Source organism: Sinohyriopsis cumingii, chromosome 8 (genome assembly GCF_028554795.1).
Source record: "Sinohyriopsis cumingii isolate HCF-2022 chromosome 8, ASM2855479v2, whole genome shotgun sequence".
Lineage (NCBI taxonomy): Eukaryota > Metazoa > Mollusca > Bivalvia > Unionida > Unionidae > Sinohyriopsis > Sinohyriopsis cumingii.
The window spans coordinates 25,971,794-25,997,012 of record NC_142968.1 but is presented as its reverse complement, the minus strand read 5'-3'; the positions used below and the strand labels follow the sequence as shown (position 1 = coordinate 25,997,012).

Sequence of the window (25,219 nt, the reverse complement as noted above, 5' to 3'; positions counted from 1 at the left end):
AGTCTGAATTTATATTTGAAATCTTATTGATGTTTAATCTTAAAAATTTTAATCATAGAGTGTTGTCTCCCTTGATTTTAGCAAGTGAACAAGTATATACTTTAAATATGTCACTGCCGCGTGATGCACATTAAAACAGTAAAAAATTCTCCGTCCTTGATTTTTATCCTTGACTCTGTCAACAGGGTGGATATTGTTTTACTGACAAATGGACTAAAATCAGTGAAAAAAGACTAAAATCTGATACACTTTCACTTTCGTTTCCTCGAATGAGTCTGACATTCATTTTCATTACCACTAACGGTTTCCGACATAATTTTTAATTGTCTTATGCGAGTATTGATTGCATTTTTTACCTCATATTTACGGGACAGTTCTGATCTAATTTTTTCTAATGCGAGTGAGAGAGAGCCAAATTCCCTTAGTTGATTTTCTTTTACTGTGGTTAGTGATTGAAACATTCCCATTTGAATTTTTTTACGAATCGATATTCTGATGGTAGCTTATATCCCCCCTCCTCCTTACGTTCTTGTAATGTTTCAAAATCAGAAATAATTTTTCAGGATTTAGTTCATCAGATATATTTATGCTGTCTTTTTCTAATTTTTAATAGCAGAAATAATATCATTGATATTTTCGTAATTCATGATACAGTATATAATAGATCTTTAAATTATATTTCTCAATAACACAATTGTGTAAAAGATTACTGAAGAAAATATTTTACTTACCCCTGTAAACTTCAGTCCAGAATGACTAAAAATTCACTGATTCTCCGTCTTATATAGTTATGTACACAATCATCGTGTGTGAGTTCCCAAAATAACTCACCGGTATGACTATATAAGACGGAGAATCAGTGAAGTTTACAGAGGTAAGAAAATATTTTCTGTCAATTATCACGCAGACATTTAAATTGTATGATCATAGCAAAAACAATATTTATTTACAAGCATTCATAAAATCTCTCTCCGTTGAATTTATAAAAGACAATGTCAAGGGAACAATGATAATTTTATTAATCGCGTTACATATACGCGGAAGAGTTGTCTCCGTTGTTTTTTTTATCAAGGATGTCGGTATCTAATACAAACGGGACATAACAAAATGAAATCCACTGTTCATACTTGTGTGAAAACGCTGATTTTTGTATTTTATCTGCAACACGTTGCACCACTTCCAAGTGAATACCGAAATACCTGCCAGCCGCAGTCCACGACTGAAATATTATTTCTTCACCGGTATCAATATTGACAGATTTAACTGCCTTTCTTGCAACTGTTTTGCATCTTCCCGTATTTCCACGTGCAGAATTCTCGCTCTGTGTGATAGCTTGCAGGTTGTGTAAAGAGTTATTGTGCTTTTGCCCGTCAATATGATCGATCACAAGACCGTTTTTGATCACTCCTAAGTAACACTCGAATATGAACCTGTGACTGTACTACTTCTTCCATCCTCGGCACCGAACACTAGATAACCGGTATTATTAACAAACAAACAACCGGTTGTTTTTAGTCGACATTGTCTGATTACACTATCACGAGATGCTTCATAATTCTTGATGATAGGATGTCTGACAAATTCTTTTTGCTCCTTATCAAGTTCCTTGACAACGTCAGGGTTGCTATTTTATTATCATAATACCGCTTTAGTTCTCTGTATCTTTTACCACCACATTGCACACACAACTGCGTTTTCCCCTCTAACTCCAACACCACACCGTAAACACGGTTTTGGACCAAGACTCCCTCGTCTTATGCTTTGCAAATGCTGTCCGCAGAATTCGTTTACGCAGGATTTGTTACAAGGAGTTAAAGACCCTACCATCAACCACTTGCACTAATTCCTTATTTGAGTCATTGTATATATAATATCTTAATTTAAATACTTGTTTTAAATATAATTTGGGAGAGTTTGGGAGATTATCTACAATGAAGCCTTGGAAAACTTCGTTTCCTGAATCCAGATTCGATCTTGACAGAATAACTCCTGACTTGCGGAGGCGAACTCTGGCTGATCCGACGAATAATCTGATTAATAATACTCGGAATGCTAAGAAAGAATTTCGTGCTTATGGGGCATCTCACACGTGGTCGACATTCAAGGTCACACGCAATGACAAAGTCATCGACAAAGTTATTGATGCTACAATGAACTATGAGCGGGCGAAAACGATTATCGATTATCACAGTGATCAAACATATTTTTCAGAATAAAGTTTATTGTGCTAGCAGAAACAGATTCCGCTGAGTGAATTATCTGTGACAAACGTGACACTGTCCTTGCTAATGGAAAAACCGCTGTCCTAAGTAAAAAATTCCAAACCAAGAATGCTGACTGGAATTGACAGACCATATTATGCTCAAGCGTATCCTATGACCGCGGTTATTTATGGAATTTATCAGCTAAATGCACATATCACATTCCACGGAGGTTTATAAAGGACTTTTTTCCTGTTATACTTTTAAATATTGAACTTAAAAATAGATACAAATAATGGAACAATATGCTAGCTAGGACTAACTTATTAGGTGTATGTCCGTCCTCAAAAAAAAGAAGAAACAGGAGACAAAAACGGGGTGAGATGTCAGCTTTGTAAAGGCATTATTGGGTGGCGCTTTTACTCGTTTTTAAGTCCAGTCCAACAGCAAAATGCATAGACGCAGGTCTGCCGTCGCATAATACGCCGGGATATCGGTGTCTATGCTATTTGTTAGGAGCAATCAGTAGACCACACAAAAGACCATGTTCTGCCCGCGCATTATGCGACGAGAGATCAGTGCTTATGTTGTTTGCAGTTGGACTCTATCTATAAGCGATTAAAGACGGTAAAATTTTTATTATAGATCTGAAATGATACACTTGTCCGTACACTGATGACTGAAGTGGGAAATGTTTTTCACACAGTCCTGGTTGATATACTATTCCTAATGGCAGACAGACACACAGATAGACATGCTTATTTTCTTTCTTATGGTACATTAGTGCATGTATATGAACATGTAATGTACGTACGTGTGAACGTATATATAAACAGACATGCATATAGTTTTACTAGAGTAAAACATGCATTTATTACCTCAAGAGACAAATTGAGTAGTAAATAAATGACAGAACTTTGTTTTCTCTTCTTCTTCTCGTACCAGTTATCTCATATGTGGTGTGTGTGTGTGTGTGTGTGTGTCATTTTGATTTTTAACGTAGCTTTAAATAAATTTCAGTCATATCGCTACGATGTCTGCAGTGTGGCAGTTTATAGTGATGTCTAGCACTGGGGCATCATGCCGCAGACATGAAGCATGATGTCCCACCCATTCACATTATCCTGACACCAGGCCGACCAGTCCTAATCCTAACCTCTTAATGCCGAGCGCCTAGCAAGGCAGTTGTATGTACCATTTTTGTTGTTGTTGTTGTTGTTGTAGGGTTTAACGCCATTTTTCAGCACACGATAGGCTATACATGGCGGCCAGTATTAATGGTGGAGGAAGAACCCGGGAAAACCTCCGGAAAGAACCACCGACCCACGAGAAGCTACTGGCAGGCTTTCTCACATACCCACATTGGCCGAATCTGAGACTCGAACTGTACCATTTTTGTATGTCTTTGGTAAGACTCGGCCGGGGATCTAACCCACGACCTTCCGCATCCGAGGCGGACGCTCTAACCACTAGGCCACCGGAGCAATCATATGTGGAATAAACACAACGTAAAAACAGCGTACATACAAATAGTTCTCATGTCTTAACATACATAAAATCTTTTTTGAAATAAAAAAACACTCTCAAACTTGTATGAATAACAATCTTTTTATATGGTCGACAATTTCACGTTTCAGATGCATGCAAGAAAATATTGTAATCAATGAAGTATAAATTTAAAAACTGCAGTGACTAGGTATTTTCATTAAAGTCGATTAAATTCCTTTGTAATCAAAATTATATTTTAGAAATTGGGAATTACATAAACTCTATGCGAATATAAAAAGAAAATCGAAAAAGTCTCCCAAAAATTGAAAAATAAAGAAATCGTATTTTTAATAAATAAAAGGCAGTGGTGTAAGTTATATGGGTGTCTGATAAAACCAAACAAGAACATATTTTCTGATTTGTTTCAAACCTTAATTTGTACTTCTAGCACATAATTTGAATGTTTCATTATCTCAAAAACTCCCAAGCGGACAACTTAAATAGGCGACATAAATAAATAAAATTTTGAGTGTAATTTCGGTCTCATTGGATCCGATGTATATTTTAAACAAGCAACGAATACATCTCTTTCCATCGTTATATGTTCGATGTCGTCAAAGATGGTGTTGCATATGTCAAGAACTGAGACTGTGAAGGTAACCATAACACACACACACACACACACACACACACATATATATATATATATATATATATATATATATATATATATATATATATATATATATATATATATATATATATAGAGAGAGAGAGAGAGAGAGAGAGAGAGAGAGAGAGAGAGAGAGAGAGTAAGGCACTTGACTGCTGTCTGTAATTTTGATAAAAACATAAAAACATCCTAATGTGCATATATATTTTTTAAAATTGAAAACAATTATTACAGAAAACACTAAAAATTATGAACTGGGATAATATTTCAACTTCAGATCGTGAACTGTCGCAACATTTACTGACTACAAAATTTGACATTAGTTTTGTCATTAACACTGCATTACAATTAAGGATTTTACTCAGATATATTAATAAAAAGTAATTTTTTCACGCATTTAACAGACGAAGGCTTTACGTGCATATTGAACTTAAATATTTTGTTTTTGCGGTTTTAATGCCATTCTTAGCACATTACAAACTATACAAGGCGGCATGTATATGTGGTGGAGAAATAAAAGCCAGGAAAACTCTGGGAAGAACCACCGACCCACGGGTAGCTACTGTTAAGCTTTCTCACATACCCACAATAACTGAACTCGAGACTCGAACTCATGCGGACAGAGGTGATATGTCATGGATCTGAAAAGGCAAGTACCTTAGACGAATCGGCCTTGTGTCAATGATGCTGAGAATCCCGAAGTATTAACGTGTATCATGTTGCATCAAGTTTAGAGCCAAGTTATCGTTTTGTTCTCAGCATGGTTTGTGACGAAGACTCCATAGTTCCTTTGGATAAAATGCATCCATTACACAATCAAATTCTGTCACATATTCCGTTCCATATCCATTTTTGCATGCGAGCTGATAATCCATGTGATGTTATTAACTTGACGCTTTTGTACAAACAAGGATCTAACTTGGGTCTTCCTATATTGAATCCTGGAAAACGAAGTAGCTTGTAACCGATACTATTTATACATAAGGACATATACACATCCTCCAAATGAAAAAATGGAATATTCGGTGACACCTCGTACACCTTCCTAACCACACTCAGACTAGTGACATAACCAGTACCGGAACAAAAACCGGGATAATACTTATGCGGAAAGCTTTGATAGGATGCGTACCATTTGGAATTCTGCAAACGTATAGGTAAAGCCTTCTGGCTACATGAACCTCCGACAGCTTTCTGTAAAGCATGTTCATGTTTTCGCAATAATTCCAAAAGAACAGGGACGTTAACGTACATGTCGTCATCGGTTTTCATTACAAACTTCACATTGGGACAATTATTCGCAGCATACTTAAAAGACATAATGGTTTTCAAAGTCAAGTTAGAATAAGCATCTATAAAATTCTCCATCAGAAAATCTTTGTGTACGGAATTTTCAAGAATAATTTTTTCACGCAAGGACTTGTCTTTTGTCTCACCGAGAATAAAAGCATATCGCACATTAGCTGTATTGTTCTTGCTAAATGTGAGCCATGTTTGTCTAATTGCATTCCTTTGTTCGCTGTTTTGATGTGCAGTCATTATAAAAATCACCAATTCCGCGGCCTTTCCCTCAATAACCTTACATATACTGTCGCTGAATATAACATAATCAAAATTATGAGCAAAGCAGTTATCACAAGAATCTTGTCTGTCGCTCCTACTGACGAACAGATCATGTTGTGCTTTGCTAGCAATTTCTGACTTACTTTTGTCATCATCTTCAGCGTATGTTGCCGAATTTACCTTCCATTTTCCTTTGACTTGCAACAAAACATTTTCCCCATCATTTGCCTTGCACGCTAGGAGCTTCTTCTGCAGCCACTGGAGATATTCACTTTCCGCGCTGGTGGCATTACTTGTGTGTTGAACTCGTATATTAGCCGAATTAATTACCGTATAGAGAGAGAGATGTGAGGAGGTGGTGAAGAAGTTGACAAGAACAAGAAAACAAAGGGAGGCTACCAGAACGAACAGCGTTCTGACAGAGATGGCTGACTTCACGCTCATCCTGTCAAACCATTTGGTGGTGCTTGGACTCCGCAGTACATCCGCTTTCGTGCTGAACCTGCAAGCCGAATAAAATATTTCTTTGCAGTTGCTTTATCTTTCATTACCAAGAAAAAGAATTTGATTTACACAGTTTAGAATGTAAGTATTTGTTTGGATACTGTAATGAGCTGTAAAGATATTCTAAATAATAATATTACATACATACATACATATATACATATATATATATATATATATATATATATATATATATATATATATATATATATATATATATATATATATACACACACACATACATACAGCCATACACACATACACACACATACATACATTCATATATACATACATACACACACATACATACATACGTACGTACACACACACATATACACCGCATGCTTTCATACACATACATGCATGCATACATACATACATACATACATACATACATACATACATACATACATATGGCCGTCGTGCATTTTTGCCCACACATCATTTGTCCTCGAAGGCACCAGGGAACTAAATAATTCCCGGAATGCAGTATTAAAAACTAAACTTGAGTTTGTCAAAATGAAAATTGCTGCTTTTTTAATGTAATATTATATTATATTAAAAAAGAAGCAATTTTCATTTTGATGACAGTCAGTGGTGATCTATTTTTCCTAATTTTAAATTTGGAGTAGCTACAACTGAATCGTACATACAAGCATGATTACATTTTAGATCAATACCAGACTGTTCAATAGAGAAACATACTGCAACTGAGTCAGCCATATTAGACCCCAGGAAAGCAAAACATTAATTTAGGACCAACTAGACATCATAAGATTTCTTTCAGTGAAAACTCTATCTTGAGTTGATCATCCACTGAGGAGAATCAGCAATAACAAATGTTTCATGCTGGTCACTGTGACGGCCGTAATCGATGTGCAAGCCGCTCTATGTTCATATAGGAACAACTAGACCGTGGGTTGATTGTGTGTGTAAAGTTTCATCGCATATATTCCCACGTAGTTTAGGAGGAGTAGTGATAACAAACTTGTATTAACGAACGGGCGGACATTGAACACCACCAGCACATTCATAAACCCTTTTAGACTAGGACGAGTGGATCCCCCCAAAAAAGAAGAAAGATTGGACTGAACTAGACAAAAGCAGACTTACCATTTATCAAATCAACACCATTATACATATAACAAAATAGACTGTTGTAGGCTCTTTAAACCGTCTGTAGGAATGACACATTTCATCATAATAATTATAGGTGGAGACAACCATCTGTATACATTGTCATTCGATTTTTAACTACCGTGCCTGCAGGCTTTTATCTCGAGTCAGCTGGCCAAAAATACCTCCAGACCATAATCTGCCATCGAATTACAATCAAATATTAATGCGGGTATCATTTTGCAAGAAATTTCTTTATATCTATATTGTATTGTTTGCTGACGATACGGTGATATTTTCAGAGACAACATAAGGTCTACAAACATCCTTAGACAAGCTACATGCGTACTCTATAAGACGGAATCTATTTGTAAATATTGATAAAACAAAGGTTCTGCGTTTTAGCAGGAAAGTCGGAAGACCGGATGTTTAATTTAGGTTCTCAGATGTGTTTCTAGATCCTTCGAATAATTTTAATTATTTATGACCTGTTTTTACCAGCTGGTACTCGTTTCGATATGCTACAGATACTAAGTACAAAGATGTTAAAGAAATGAACGTACTTTGGAATAATTCTAATAGCCTATAATGTCCAGTGAATAGTATGTGTGATTTATTTGATTCCTTTAAAGTACTTCAATTTCGTATTTTGCTGCGAATTTAGGTGATTTTTGAAAACTCAAAATATCAAATGGTTCCAATATTGACAAGTGATTCTTAGATGCTAAAGTGTTTACCACCAACATATTTATGTATGGACAGTTATGGCGATACTGTATGTAAAAATAGATATGTGCGCATTAAGTACTGGTTCATATAACCAAACAGAGACAATTTTATTGTTCGCAAAATATTTCAATTAAATCTTCCCAGTTGCGACGAAAAGAATTATTAAACGGGATTTCAATGTGAAAATGAAGTCTGGTATTACCCTAATTCAGTCCAGATATTTTCACTTTATCGCTTTTTAACCAAAAACTAAATAACATATTTCTATCTGACTGGAGTTCAGCAATAGCTTCAGAAACTTCCTTTATGTATAAAGATAAAAATACATCTTCGAAACTGCTTCCTATCTTAGATTAATTGTTAATGAAGCAACAGAAAGTCTGTGAGTAAGCATAGTTGCAGTGCACTCATTAAAGTAATAAAAAAATAACCTAAGTAAATATATGTAAACTTTTCTCTCTAGCTCTATAACTTAACTTTTGGTAAATTTAATTGATAAAGTTGACTAAATCGACCAAACTTGCAGCCGAAGCGAAGCTGAATTAACCACTGTACATAAACACACACACACACACACACACACACACACACACTGGTTGGCGGAGTCTTCATAGAACGAATAAGGTACTTAATGTAAGAAGAGTTTGTGAGGAAATAAAGCTTTCAATTCTCTCTCTCTCTCTCTCTCTCTCTCTCAGGATGTACGTGTACAACGTGTACACTGATTTTATATCGCCTTTATTCATTCAATTATGCAACGATCTATTCGATATGCATTATGTATTGACTATAAGCTTTTTTACATACATCAACAAAATAAAGTTCTGTTCTTTTCTGTTCTGTTCAAAATAAATCATTATCCTTATCTGCTATCGCACAGTGTTTTTGTACTGTTTCTTTCTTCTTCTAAACCGTTCCATCATTAAACCTTCAGTGCGATAGTTAGAGGCATTTCGTAGCTGCGCGCTCGACATGAAATAGCGTCTAAGAAATGAAGAGAAAAAAGTTTTAAGATTTTGGAAACGTCTCTTTTCACACGGATGTAGTTTTCCGCTGAAATCAGTTTAGAAAATTGCTTTAAATGCAAGCTGGCTGAAATGTTTTTATTTCAATCACGTGGTGCGGATTAGACTGGGATATGTGTAATTGCCTAAAAGAGACTGGATTGGAGAAATAATATAGACAACAAAATTGGTAACGGCGCCACGATACACGACACTAAAATATTAAACAACACAGGTTGAACTATATGAGGAAGACCGATTCTCCATAAACTGCAGAATGTGCCCTAACAAGTAGGCTGATTAAAAAGACATCAATGGTCTCAATCGTGGATGCCGCAGAGAACTACTTCTTCGCGAAACGATAAGTTTTCAATATCATCTGTCTTTCTTCCTATTTGTATATTTCTTCAAAAGAATGGTCTGTAAACCCCCTTTACGCATAGCAATATTAATTCCCAGCCGAACTGATTTAAACGAAAGGAAAAGCTTAACCAAATTCAAGAAATCACGAAGAGTATAAGTCACAGTGACCAGTTCTTGAAAGTTGAAAAGTGCACTTTCAAAGACACATACAGTCATGAAGTTAATTCAACCTCCACCTAAGAGTGCAAAGGAAACACAAGCTTAAATGCACAACCTTAAAGCTTAAATGCACAACCTTAAAGCTTGAATGCACAACCTTAAAGCTTAAATGCACAACTTTCAAGCTTGAATGCACAACTTTCAAGCTTGAATGCACAACCTTTAAGCTTAAATGCACAACCTTAAAGCTTGAATGCACAACGTTAACATTTAGGTCATGATGATCTGTATTAGATGAAAGAAAGTTACACGCATAAAAAACACTGCACAAAATGGTGTTTGACCTTGTACTTGAAAATGTAAAGGAAACTGACTTATTCAAATGTCAAACTTAACCAAGGCCAGACAGCCCAATTAAAGAAAGGACGGACGAATGGACAAGGGTGGCAATACAGCCTTCAACATTAGTAGCTGGGTATAAATACGGAAGCAGTTTAATTGTTAAATCTGTCAACTGCCCTTGAGCAATAATCTCAAAATTGTTATGCATTTGTTAAATCCGATATTGCTTAGTTGATGTATATCGATTTTTTCGGCCTCAATCTTAAACTTATTCACATATACTTATGGTAGTAATTTAGACAATTCAAACAACCAGTCGATATCAACGCTCACTCAAGATATGCTCAATTTGTTTGTTTTTAAAAAAAAATGAACTGACTAAAATTTAACACTTTAAAGCTTCATGATAAATATAGAGGACACTTTATTCAAATCAGATACGCAGTGGAAGACGGAGTTGTGGCATATTAAATTAGAAAAATATTAGCATGCCTTTGTAAGAAGTGTTCACATTGGCTAACTGGTTCGTAACACCAGAAAAGAACTACTTTTGTATTCGTGCTCACCTGTGTGCTGCGATAATCCACTGCATTGCTTAGGTCTCACTGGATAGTTTCGTATTTTGACACACACACACACACACACCTAATTTTTAAGGTAGAAGGCATAAACCTAATTATCACAAGCCTAGCATTTATAGATTCACACATAAGCTAAATCTGTAATGTGGTTTAGATTTACTTTGAGTTAGGCTTGGAAATGGGCTTACTTGTTGGTGACTGCCTGTCACAGCTAGATGAGCATTGGAGATCAAACGCCTAACTTGGGCTGCAAATGAGCAGCCGACTTGGCTTACGTGTTTACGCGTGTCTGCTACAGAGGTAAATATCTAAAAATCTAGATGGTTGAGGGGTGATTAAAAGTATGCTAATTTGTTATAGTACTAGTGAACTTTATTCATGTATAAGGGACATACTGATTCTTTTAGCTGCCTTGTCACGGGAAAATATTCAAAATAGCTATTTCCTGTCAAAAATGAATGTAAAATTTAGGGGTTGGTGGCAGTGTTGGTTCAGTATAAAAAAACACCAGTTGCACCAGGAATTAACCTAATTGCTGCAGCCAAAATCACACATGTATGCTTTCTACAAAAATCATTAGTTGTTTTTATTTGTATCTTCAGTGTAAAATTATTCTCATTTTTCTGCAATAGGCCATTATTGGATGAAAATTCACCAGATAAACTGTCCAGTGAGGCACCTTAGGTTTAGAAATCCGCATGATACTTATTATAAGATCTCATGACTTCATATCGTCGTACAAGACAAATCCGTAATGTATGAGATATTTGAATGTACCAAAGTGATTTCACTCTACTATAATGTGGTTTTAATGAATAAAATCTGCACGTGTCATCTTTGAAAGAACAGGAATAAAAGAATGTTTACGGAGTGGTCAGTTTAAAATGAACGTATGAAACACTTTCCCTCTTTCGTAAGCCAAAGCTAACAAAATAGCGAACGTTAGCTTCGCTTTATAACTTCAGTTCAAAAGAGCACTTAAAATGTAATTCATTCAGTTCGATTTATATATTTAATTTGAAAAAAGGGCTCAAGATTTAAATTATCCAATTCGCTTCAAAAATTATACTGGAAATGAGCATTCATGTATTGTTTATATCGAAGTGTAATATTGAGTAGTATGATATAGTATAGTGTAGTGTACTGTAGTGAGATGATAGCGTGATAGGAAGTATGGTAATGTTGAGCAGTATGATATATTATAGTGTAGTGTACTGTAGTGAGATGATAGCGTGATAGGAAGTATGGTAATATTGAGCAGTATGATATAGTATAGTGTAGTGTACTGTAGTGAGATGATAGCGTGATAGGAAGTATGGTACTGTTGAGCAGTATGATATAGTATAGTGTACTGTACTGTAGTGAGATGATAGCGTCATAGGAAGTATGGTAATGTTGAGCAGTATGATATAGTATAGTGTAGTGCACTGTAGTGAGATGATAGCGTGATAGGAAGTATGGTAATGTTGAGCAGTATGATATAGTATAGTGTAGTGCACTGTAGTGAAATGATAGCCTGATGGGCTGTAGGACACACGGTATTAATGATGGAAAAATGGGAACCAGTCTGGAAATGGGTGAACATAAAATAGAGTATATATGGGTTTGGCTGACCAGGCTTGGTAAATAATATAAGTTATGTTTTAGGAAAAAGAATGTTCTGAGAGCTTATCCTAGCTGTAAGTGGAATTTTTTTTTAGAGACATTGTTTTATTGATAGAATTTCAGTCCTTTAATAGTCGCGAGTTGAAACACTCATTACTAAAATTAGCACCTGACTCTTTGGTGCGGAACTGAAAGCTGCGGCTCATATCCTTTCCTCAACACAGAAGCTGACATCCAGGTTTCATCTATACTAACAAATATAGGTTTGATAATGAGTACTCAAACATTTAGTTATTGAATTTTTATTATCATGGTGTTTGCATATGTTTACTGATGTAATGTTGAGTAGTATCATATATTATAGTGTAGTGTACCGTAGTCAGATGATAGCGTGATGGGCTGTATCGTAATATTGAGTAGTATGATATAGCATAGTGTAGTGTACTGTAGTGGGATGATAGCGTGATGGGCTGTATAGTAATGTTGTGTATTATGATATAGTATAGTGTAGTTTAGTGTAGTGAGATGATAGCGTGATGGACTGTATGGTAATGTTGAGCAGTATGATATAGTATAGTGTAGTGTATTGTAGTGAGATGATAGCGAGATGGGCTGTATGGTAATTTTGAGTAGTATGATATGTTATAGTGTAGTGTACTGTAGTGAGATGATGGGCTGTATGGCAATGTTGAGTACTATGATATAGTATAGTGTAGTGTACTGTAATGAGATGATAGCGTGATGGGCTGTTGGTAATATTGAGAAGAGCAGTGCAGCATAGTATTTTCTTTTTTGAGAAAGTGACAGAGGCTAGAGAAGAGTACGGAAACATTGTTCTGTTAACAAAAACATTGCTCCAGTCAATTCTATGTGTTTCGCCTTCTATTTGCTCCAATCTCCTCATGAGTATGTATGTATGTATGTATGTATGTATGTATGTATGTATGTATGTACGTACGTAGGTACGCACGTATGTATATGTATGTACTTACGTCCGTCCGTCCGTACGTATGTATGTATGCATGCATGCATGCATGTACGTACGTAAGTACGTACGTATGTATGTATGTATGTATGTATGTATGTATTATGTATGTATGTACGTATGTATGTATGTAATGGAAAAGTTATGAACAAAATATAAATATCTGACTTATATTATTAAAGCATAAAATATAGGTCACATCGATCTACTTCTTTGCTGTAAGTATTTTAGTTCTAACAGAGATGCATCCAGTGTATTAATTTGGATGATTCGAACATAAATATCACCGAATAAATGAACTTTAAGGACAAAATTATGTCACTGAAACATGAACTATAGGTCACATAAACTATTTTTTTTTTGTAATAAGGTCTAGTACTCCTAAAGACGCATCCCCATGCGACCGCTCCGGTAGCCTAGTGGTTAGAGCGTTCGCCCTGGATGTGGGAGGTCGCAGGTTCGAACCCCGGCCAGTCACAGAAAAGACTTATAACTATAGTACTAGTAGCTGCCTCGCTTGACTGGTCGGCCTGGTGTCAGGATAATGTGATTGGGTGGGATACGCTGCTACATGTGCTTCCGGTCTGTGAATTTCATTGAATGTGAATGACCATTGCCTCCATCAGCCGCTCCGTACAACACACTCGCGGGTGCAAAGAACTTGTGTTCTACATTCCCCCACACAAAAGTTTTAAAACCACTGGCCACTCATCTATCCAGATTGCATTTATAACACATTATCAGAATAATTTTATTCCTGCTTAATATTCTTAAATAATGACATCTTCTTTCCATTCTTTAATTCCTTCGTTCCTTCGTTATAATCGCATTGGCAGAGTGTTTGGTCAATGGTTGATTAGTAAAATTACTAAAAACAATCAGAACGTGTAAATGGTAAAGTCATATATAAAGACACGTGCGGCAGACACATATCCGAGCTATACAAAAAGATCATGCCTGGAAATTTATTCGTGATCATGTTTATTTAACGTCTGCCTCCAAAGCGAATATTTATGAAAAGTACAATTTCCGCCTTTTATTCCGTTTTTATCGTTATCGGATAAAGGCTACAATTCATATTGGTGAAAAGTGATTGGAGGCTTGAAAAGAAATAGGATAGACACATACGTGGTTGCAGCTTCAAATTTAAAGATCCCTCAAGTGGTCAAAATATTAATTTACCGTCTGTACTCGTTTATAAACAGAGTCCAACTGCAAACCGCACTGACCCAGGTCTGTTGTATACGCAGTTTGTTCGAAGTAATCAGTAGAATAAAACAACATATACCCCGATCTACCTGCCATTATGTTATGGCAGATCATGGTCTTTGTTGCTTGCTGTTTGACTCGACTTATAAGCGAGCAAAGATGGTGATACGTTTGGTTATGAGTAACCTACATTGTTGTTCTTGTAGGGTTTAACGCCATTTTTCAGCACACGATAGGCTATACATGGAGGAAGAACCCCGGAAAGAACCAAGCTTTCTCACATACCCACATTGGCCGAGCCCGAGACTCGAACCCACGCAGACAGATGTCAGTGATCCGTAACGGAGAGCGCTTTACACCACTCGGGGCCCCTCCTACATTGTAGACTTTCAAAACACTAATACCGAGATCGTTCATAACTATGTGAACATATCCAATTAAATTATGAAGCTCCTCAATAGAAGACCAAGAACATATTGATTAACTTTGTCAGCCGATGCCCATTAACCCTTCACCTCATTCGGGCCCGATCATGAATGGCAGGATTGCATGCCCCAACATGAAGAAGACTTATTAGATTCGGCCAATGTGAGTATGTAAGAAAGCTTGCCATTAGCTTCTCGTGGGTCGGTGGTTCTCTCCTGGGGTTTTCCGGGGTTCGTCCTCCACCATTTATACTGGCCGCCATGAGTAGCCTTTCTAGTGATGAAACATTACGTTAAACCCTATAATAACAGCAACAACAGCGTCTTTTACGGCGATGACTTACTGCAATGTGTTGACGTGATCGTGTCGACTTGACAGATTCGGACACTTAAGTTGTGATTTTGTGGCAACATGTCCATAAAGGCAACCACGTTATATCAATCTGTCACAGTCTATATAATTATGTTGAGAAGCTGCAATTTGTAACTGGTCTTTTTGCGATAAAATACGTTATTTTGGTTACAAATATTATAGAAATATCTCATGAGGATAATAGTTCAAAACTTTTATAGAATTACACTGAAAGGCTTTCACTTGACAAAAGTGGTTAAAGCTGTGTGAAATTTCGATCCAGTGTTGAATTAGTCAACAAAATTCAACACAGTCAGTCAAAAAGCCCATATATTGTGCCGTTAGCTGTGGTGGCGTCGTGATTTTATTTTGTTCATCACTGACAAATTATGTATAGCAGAATAACTCGACTCTGACGCGACTCAAATTTCAGGCATTAATAATTAAATAAAACAGCATAGTGCTATTGTTAAATCCAACTGTGCAAACCTCTCCCTCGCGAAAAGTTCACACACCTAAATTACTTCGAACTGGTGAGGAGGCTGGGACTGGGATGCGAGAGAGAGAGAGAGAGAGTTTCTTGAGAAAGAAAGATTCTTACCTGGTGTCCTCCGGGAGTGTGAAAATCACGATTAACGTGCCTTACTACCTGTTACTGCGTACATTTTATATCGTTATCTCGAGCCTGTGACCAAGACTCACGCAACTTGAAATTGTTTCTGCTGGATAATTTGAGTAGCGGCTCATACTTAACCGCTTAACTTTCAGCTGCTCTAACGAAGCTACTTCCGGGGCGCCCATGGGAGCTGGTTTACTCGGTGCGGTGTAATAGACCAGTTTTAACATAAAGAAAACAATCCGTATTTTGATGGAGTAGATTAGAAGCTAATTTATTTATTCCGATTTAAAAAAGAAAACGAGGAAAACAATGATTCATCTTACCTTCCTTGAATGAATTACAATTTGTATAGGGTTTAGTACACTAATCCTTTATCAATGAAAATTTGTATAAAATTTTACAAACTGCCTACGCCTGCAGATGGTCCATCAAAGTCTCCAGATAACGTAGCTAAAATGATTGAGATTATTCTCGAATATTCATAACAATGAACTACAAACTAAATTCTACAACGTCATCTGTTATAATTTTTTCGTCTAAAAAGAAAAGAAAATTATAAACTGTACCTAACATTCGGCGACAAAATAATGAATGAAACTGACTCCGTTACTCACCTGGAAATACTAAAGGATAGGTCACGTTATTCCATCAACCGCTTGCAGAAAAGCAAGGCAGTCCTCTTTGCCCATGCAAATATTGGAATGGGCACCTTAAACCTAAACCCAAACACATCCGCCAGTTTATATAACTAAAACGTGATTCCAACCTTGCGACTGTGAACTTTGGAACGAGGTTCAAAAAGGAGATCTATTGGAGCTCGACACGCTGCAACACATTATAACAAAAAGAATACAGGATTCCCTGAACAAACGCTGTCAGATATATGCGAGTCCATGATGGGGCTGATAAGAATCACTACTGAAATTGATCTCCGTAAACTTCCCTTTCTAGATAGACTCTGCACCCTGTCCAAAAACATAATCTCCAAGCAAATGTTCCTCGTACATCTTAACGTGTATTTTGATAGCACCCAAAATATACAATCTGGGTTTATTCCAGATATTTGGAATTTACTTCAGATGAAATGTCTTACATATGTTCGTTAATCAATCAATTTCCCCTAACAAACCTCAGTGGAAACAAGTGGTCATGTTGATTATATTTGAAACGGATGAGACTGCTTTTCACGACAGAATCAAAAGACATTATAATTTCTCTAGATGTAAACACAAATTCGCCGTTCAACTTTGTACTACATTGCGACGAATAATTATGAACGCAAATAAACCAGGTGTCACTCACGGCAAAAAAAAAAAAAAAAACAACCGTCAGCAATACACTGACCTCCTTCAGAATGTCGTCGCATACGTAATGTTAACAGGATAAATTTACAAAACGACTTTCACTGGCATGTGCTTGACAAATTAGGACTTGAACTACAAAGAGAACTTTAACCAAAGTTACGACGAGTTGCAGTTTCTAAAACTTTTAAAAACTGACATTGAAAGTAAACTGGACAAATCACAGTTTCACCATTTTCAAATCCATCCATTTCAGTTTCTCCTCTCTGTAGCACGAGTGTACGTCTTAGCCTGAAGATCGAAGATCTGTCAAAGGCAAAACTTTCCAGATAAGCTCTTACAGCATTGAGTACCTATAAGCCCGCCCCCCCCCCATTTTGAAATCAAAGTTATCATCATTAATGCTGTATCATCATGTTGTAATAATAACTATTTCCTTTTTTATACAGGAAATAAAGAATAATTTATTATTCCTCTAACCTAGCTATTTCATGAAAGGAGGTTTACTCAGTGCGTTGTAATAAGCCAATTTTATCATGTAAAAACAATTTGTATTTTGACGGAACAGAAAAGAAGGCAATTTAGTATTTCCGATTTTGAATTTTTAAAAAGAGGGAAAGATCGATTCAGCCCGTCCATGAATGAGTGTGTTCCTGAATATTATACTGCAAATTTGTTTCGGGAAATAAATGAATGAAAAGAGTTTTGCGGAATTATTTGGATTGTCTATGTACAGAATGAATGTAATCGTCAGGTGGATAAACTACTACTATTGCTGTTACTATTATTATTATTATTATTATTAGTAGTAGTAGTAGTAGCAAAAGTATTTGACTGAATATAATGTCCGCTAAATTTCAAAATAGTCAATTTAGAAACTTCTACTTCATGTGTCGGGAACGTATTTAAGTATTTTATGCCCGTGTCTCGAAGTGGGAGATGTTTAACCTCCCCACTCCTTATGACTTTTGGTTATCGTTATCTCGGAGATGGGAGTCCCGAGAGGCCGAGTGGTCTAAATCGTACACCGCTACGGATCACTCCGTCTAACCTCTGACTGTATGGGTTCGAGTCTCGGGCTCGGCCAATGTGGGTATGTGAGAAAGCTTGCCAGTAGCTTGTCGTAGGTCGGTCGTTTTTTCTAGGCTTTCTCCGGGTTCTTCCTCCACCATTGATACAGGTCTCCATGTATAGTATCCTGTGCTGAAAAATGGCGTTAAACCCTACAACAACAACAAAACATCTCTCGGAGATGATCGACCACGTTGTTATTTCCCGGATCGAGTAATTAATAACATAAAATATGATATTAATGGATAGAATAACAGAAATCTGAGCAGAGATATAGAATAGAACAAAACGAGACCCATATATAACATTTTAGTCAATTATATAAGCAAAATAAAATTAAAATGACATTGAATGATTAACTTTCTCCTATAACAGAAATAGAAAATTTATGCGAAATACAATTAACCATTCTGTTACAGCGATAAGAAAAACATTCATCGTATAATCGCATGGCTGATCGAACTCAAACTGCCGACACGTCAGGATCACATGGTTGATTCCATTCTTCTCCAAATCAATTTTTGATAGGTCAGCATTGCCCTATTTATATTCCTTCTTTCTATTTTTTTTTATATATATTTGTTTTTAATCCGGTTCCACATAGAAGTAGCCTTGAAAAATGCATTTCTATAATTGAAACGCCTTTTGTAAAACCTAAACACTACGAATTAGCTGTTTCAAACTTCATTTCAGCTGCTCGATGTGCAAGAGTTATAAATAGTTATCAATCAAAAGCGAACAGTTAGTAAAATCAAACTTTAATTGGACTCAGGTCACAATTATTACGTTATGTTGAGTACCCAAGAATGTTCGTTTTAGAGCATTTTCCTTTCTTATTTTGGTGGTGATAATATAGTTAAATTTAGGCATTCTTAGTATAGATTTAAAAGCAAATGCTTATTCTTTATAATATGATGATTCTGGTTTGGTGAAGACAATAAGGAAAGAAGCATTGATGCTGATCTGGAAGTAAAATATGTGACCCATTTGAGCGTTGCTTTGTTTTCAGTCCAGTCTCCCCAAACATGCCGGAAAAGAACTACACCGGGAGTTAATCTTTGAAAGAATCTCAGATTAACACACGTTTTATTAGGATTTGGCCAGTACTGAGAAATAAATGTAGAGATTATTGGAGGAAAATTGTGATCCGAGTATACATATAGTCACTCCATCTTGCTTCGGTCGAAATGTGACTTATAATTTTCGTATGCGCATTGTTGTCTCTACCATGATTAAGAATGCCAATACAGCTGTACAACGACCAAAATAAATCAAGCTCCTGGTCACAACTGCGAATAGGAACTCTATTTACATGCTATACATCTATGGCAACAGTTTCTTTTATTGTACCAATGTAAGTACATTAATTGCCTTGAAAACCAAATGGATAAGTAAATCATTTTTCAAGAATTTATATCATCCTGCAAAATCATTTCATTGTTTTTACTGCATTGATAATTTAGCCGGATGTAACACAGATCTTAAATCTGGAAAGAAAACCACCATCGCTGTTAATTGTAACTTATCTGAGATTGCTGTTGTAAATGGAACATTTGTCTTAAGTTTAAGCAAAACTTTGCGCTACTGACGTGTTTGGCAGATTGCCTAAAACCTGGAAGAATATTTTCAGTATGATAAAACTGGAAGCACAGTTTTACAAGTTCAATATATTTTTTTACACTTCATAAAGAATTAACCAGAGTAAAAGTCATCTGTCTCCAACAACCCTCAAGTTGTATTCATACCTGTGCGCTATATTAGTATCAAGCATTCAGTGTTATTTACGAGAACGTGACTGACATTTTGTCATGTAACGAATCCATGGGTAGTTTATATTGACATGTATTGTATCTGCCTAGCTTGAGGATAATATAAATAAATAATTACATGAATAGTTTAGCTTAATCAAACACATCCATACTATAAGAATATTTACTTTCCTATTAGGAAGGTGGATATGACAGGATATTTTCGTAATTTATATTGATTCCTGAAACCTGTTATTTTCGATGATTATCCATTGTACCTACCCGATCTTATTAAGGACATCCAGAATCAAATAGAAAAATGGTTGCAATGACTCGGCATATTTCATATTTCTGCCCTCAGTCACGCAATCAGCATGAACACGAAAGCCAGCACATTTTATAAGCAACTAATCTACTTTAATATCCGGCATTTTTATCTCTTGAATGATGCAGAGTTGTTTTGTGAGTAGGAATGGGTAAAATAAATTACAAAGCTTAAGTTGGTCAGTTGCAGATTTCTACAGATTTTAACTTAATATTAGTAATTAGTAAAAGAAGTTGAAATTTATTAAAAAAGAAACTTTATTTTTCATGGTGGGTCACAAGTTAAGTTGGTAAAAAAATTAACAAAATGGTCAAGAACTCTTGAGGGAATTAACAATCTAAATTTGAACTCGTGCATACTTGTCAGTTTGCAGTATTTAACTTTTGTCAATCCGCTTTATATTAATCAACAGTAAGATCCAGTGACCTACTTTATTACATTATTGACTATATTATGTTCCTTTGGACCAAGCATTCCAGAGACTAGGTGTTGTTTGAATCGAGCATCACAGAGAATACATGTCATTTTTTTTCTGGTATGAAATAGTTCTCTTAGAACTCTTGGTTTTTATGCTTTGGAAAATACATTTATTATTCTAATAAAATTGTGCACTACTGTTATAAAAAAATGAATTCCATTAGCCTTCGTTTAATGTGGTTGGAGCTGCATAACAAAAATCTAAGAAGAGGATTATCGTGCGTATCGCACATACCGCCAAGTGTTTTGACCCCAAAGTCTAGCTGGAAACAAAAGATGGAAACCATGCGAAGCAAAAATCAATGCCATCTACAAGTTTGCAGAAGAAAATATATCCCTATGAACTTATGCATGGAAGTATTCAAAGAAATATATCAAGAGAATGGTGTAGCAGTCAAATGGATAATAATAATAATAATAATAATAATAATAATAATAATAATAATAAAATTAATAATAATAACACATTATTTGTATTAGTAGTAGTAGTATTATTGTTAGTAAATAAGTAAATAAATAAATAAATAAATAATTAATAAAACACGCAAGAAGATACGGAATATTTACATGGATAAATATTGTCGCCATATTATCGCAAAAATAGCGTGTGTTCTTACAAACTGAATCCTGGCTGCAGTATTGATAAGATGTATTGTTTTTTTTTCTTCTATTTTCTATAGTGGATTAGTGGTTTGAGCGTTCGCCTCGGATGCGGGAGGTAGCGGGTTCGAACCCCGGCCGAGTCATATCAAAGACTTATGAAAATGATACATTCGGCTGCCTCGTTTGGCACTCAGAATTAAGAGGTTAGTGTTAGGACGAGTCGGCCTTGTGTCAGGATAATGTGACTGGATGGGATATAATGCCACGTGTTTGAGTTGTGATGCCCCAGTCAGAGACATCACCATAAACTGCCATACTGCAGATAAAAATTGAAATTACAAATCGAAAATCACACACACACACACACACCATTTTCTAAGTAAAATTTGACGCATAAAGTAATTTTGTATAAAGTTACAATTATAACCGCAACAACTGCCGGACACTTTTCAACGGGTCAATATCCAATTTTAAAACTGCGAAAAATAATTTCTAAATTGAAAAGGATAAAGAAATATATGGAAGCTTGAATTTGAATCTTGATTGTAGGCTACAACTATATTCATAAGTTTTACAAAAATTAATAAAAATGAATTTCATGCAATTAGTATAACTGCACAAATCATATCAATTCACAAATAATGTCTAATACCCATAAATGTACTTTTTGTATGAATTTCTCTGAAACAAAGGCATTTTCTTTGGAATTCTAATTTGATAAACATGTCCAGAAAAGTTTGTCCCATTGGCTTCGTAAAAAGTGAATATAGATGTTATTCCTGGTGAATAATTGCTTTGTTTGGAGATAGCCATACAGAAGGGATTTATAATTTTAAAAAATTGCTTTATTTTTCTTCGTATTAAATAATATATTTCAGTATGTGAAATGAAAATGAGTACCCATAGATCAGATAGGTTTAAAATTGTTGTTCAAGACCAATACAAAATGTATAAAATATATTGCAGTCCAGTTTGATAAGAATTAACATTGATTGAACAATTGGTGCCAATATTCAAGTTTTAACAAAGAATACATTTTGCATCAGGAATGAAAATGCACGAAGTAGATTCCACTAGGAACAAAGTAATGCCGCTCCTAATGCTCTGAATGATTTTAAATCTCTCTTATACACAAACAGGCACACACACACACACACACATGCATGCGTACATACATACATACATACATACATACATACATACATACATACATACTCAAACATGACTTGCATGTCATAATTCTAATAATAAAACCATAATCCCGATCCAGCCGGAATATGGTAATTTACTGATGATCAATTAAAGGATATTAATAATTAATAATAATTTAACGCTGGAGAACATGGTGCTCATCCCTATTTTGAAGGAAATAGCTCTATACCTATATTTTACAGTAGAAAACAGCGCCATCTGCAACTAGCTCTTTCACGCACTAGGTGATTTGGTCACGTGTTTTGTCACTTGGATTAATACCTTCAAGGGAAAATAACGTGGACTCGAACCTATACAGACAGATGTGTCATGTCGGTGATCTGTAAACCACTCGGCCTTAACATAAACAAAAAATGTCCATAACAGGCATCATTACATAACTGTTATAAAGGATGTGGGGTTAGGGATGCAATACTGAAACTATTTAATATAAATTTTAGGCCATTCTATAAGATATATATGGGTTTTTATCGTATCTGAAAGTAGGGCATGTAATTCTTAAAATGACTGATAACATTGTAACATTGTATTTGTTAGACGTTACATGATAAAATAAACAAGGGAATCAATATTTATGTCTGAAATGCATTTATACAAGTGTGTAAAATGTCATCGTTGTTTTATTATTTCAGATTAGTAGTGTGAACGAATGATGCATGGTAAGTTTAACTTTTGTACCAATTATCCAATTTCCTAATTTTTCAAAATAGAGAGATAAAAGGAAGAAATAAAGAAAGATGAAAGAAAATAAACCCTCTTACCTTTACCTATTTAAAAATTAATTTATCAGTTATTGAGCAAAATGCTCTCTCTCTCTCTCTCTCTCTCTCTCTCTCTCTCTCTCTCTCTCGTTATCAGGATGCCATGTTTAAAACCTAATATCATAGCCTCAGAGTTAAATCCATAATCCATAGGGCAGGTCTAATAGATTCATAGTTTTTCTATGTTATATTTTCATCCAAACAGACCGAGTAACGTACATGGGATTGTTTTCTTTTGGGTGCTGTTTGGGGGGTAGTGCTGTTTTTTGTGTTTTGTTTTGGGTGTGGTGGGGGATTTTTTTCAAAGAAAAGATGTCATTTATATACTAAGATAGGCCATCGAACTCGAAGTACTCAACGCCGACAATACCAAGAAAAAAGACCATCGTGTGGATTTTATCTTTGTCTTACAGGAATGTTCTCAGAAGACTGGGAATCACATTCCTAACGCGTGCGTGAAACATCGTGCCGACGAGATGTGCAATCAAAACCCTTCATTTCATCATTGTAAGTCGCGTAACTCATAGGAGGACATGAAAAGTTATTTAGTGGCTGTCATTCTCGTTGAATTTTCAACGTGGATTTTAAGCCCCATCATGGGTGGAGATCTCACCGTCACAGCAACATCAGGGGCGTAGTCGGGATTAGACCACTTTTATTGTCATATTTAGAAATTATAGCAATTGAACAAATTCATGCAATTCAAAACATGATTTTAATCGCGTGGGATTTGGAAATGATAAGGTTAACATTATCTTTGATTTAAAAACAGGTAATCAGTGATACAAAAAAATCAGGGGTGAATAAAAAATCTTTTACTCAAGCAGCAGAGAGGGTGATCTGACCACTTGCTTTAAAGTCCATTTATGAAATAAAAACTTCATACGAAAAAGAAAAGAAAAATATAAGGTCAATAACACAAAACCGAAGCCTCTAACCAAAAACCGAGAGTTTCTTTAATTGAGTTAGTTTATTTTGTTACTCTATCTTTGTCGTTCAAGTTTTTCTAAATTTGTATATGTTTTGTTTACCCACCGGGACACTCATTTGCGGTCGCACCCTCTCTGCTGCTGTAATGTGTGAGTAATTAAATAATTATTATATCAATAATGGAATCTTGCACAGCTAGATTAGCCCGAGAGCAACTAGAATCAGTGAAGAAGCATATCCCTGTTTGTGATGCTGTCAAGCAGCAACTACAAGTACGTCAGAAGTCTCAGGTGGAATTTGCAGAAGGTACAGAGCAGTTATTCAAACCGATTATCGATCCAACCAAGAACTTTGTTGCAGCCACTGAGGCGGCTCAAAAAGCACTTGAGATATTGCCAGTTGATATTGCTGGGCGTCTTCAAGCAGCTCAACCAGCACCCCAGCAAACTCTTTCAATCACAACCGAAAGTTCAACCACAACCTCTGCCAAGAGCTAGAACTAACATTACAGATAAATTTACGCCTGAAGGTATTAATGCTATCAAAGATCTAAACAAATTATTTATATTGCTGCGCATAGATATCCTAATAGAGATAAATATGTAAAACCCGAATATGTTAAAACTTTAAAGAATTCTGATTAGATTAGGGATGTATATCGAATCCGCTACTAACACTCAACAAATCAGATATGAGGAAGATGTTAATAATTTTAACATTTGTAACCAGACAGCAGATGAGCGTATTAGACGATCAATTCTGGAACGGGGTCAAGAAGAAGAAGAAATGAAGTTGCAATTTGAAAAAGCAAAAGTAGAAAGGAAACAAAGAGAAAAAGAAATAAGTCGAAATTTACTGAGGTTGAACGAGAAA

General features: G+C 35.6%; 1 protein-coding gene across 1 annotated transcript; it reads right to left on the bottom strand.

Annotated features, from left to right (window-relative positions):
* Positions 1-4,557: 4,557 nt before the first annotated feature.
* Positions 4,558-16,061, bottom strand: LOC149793172 (beta-1,3-galactosyltransferase 5-like). Its single transcript, XM_089966304.1, has 2 exons — positions 15,901-16,061; positions 4,558-6,427 (listed from the first exon to the last, which is right to left on the bottom strand). The coding sequence occupies exon 2, from the start codon at positions 6,367-6,369 to the stop codon at positions 5,179-5,181; it is 1,191 nt and encodes a 396-aa protein (XP_089822430.1). The 5' UTR covers positions 6,370-6,427; positions 15,901-16,061; the 3' UTR covers positions 4,558-5,178.
* Between the last annotated feature and the right edge of the window lie 9,158 nt (positions 16,062-25,219).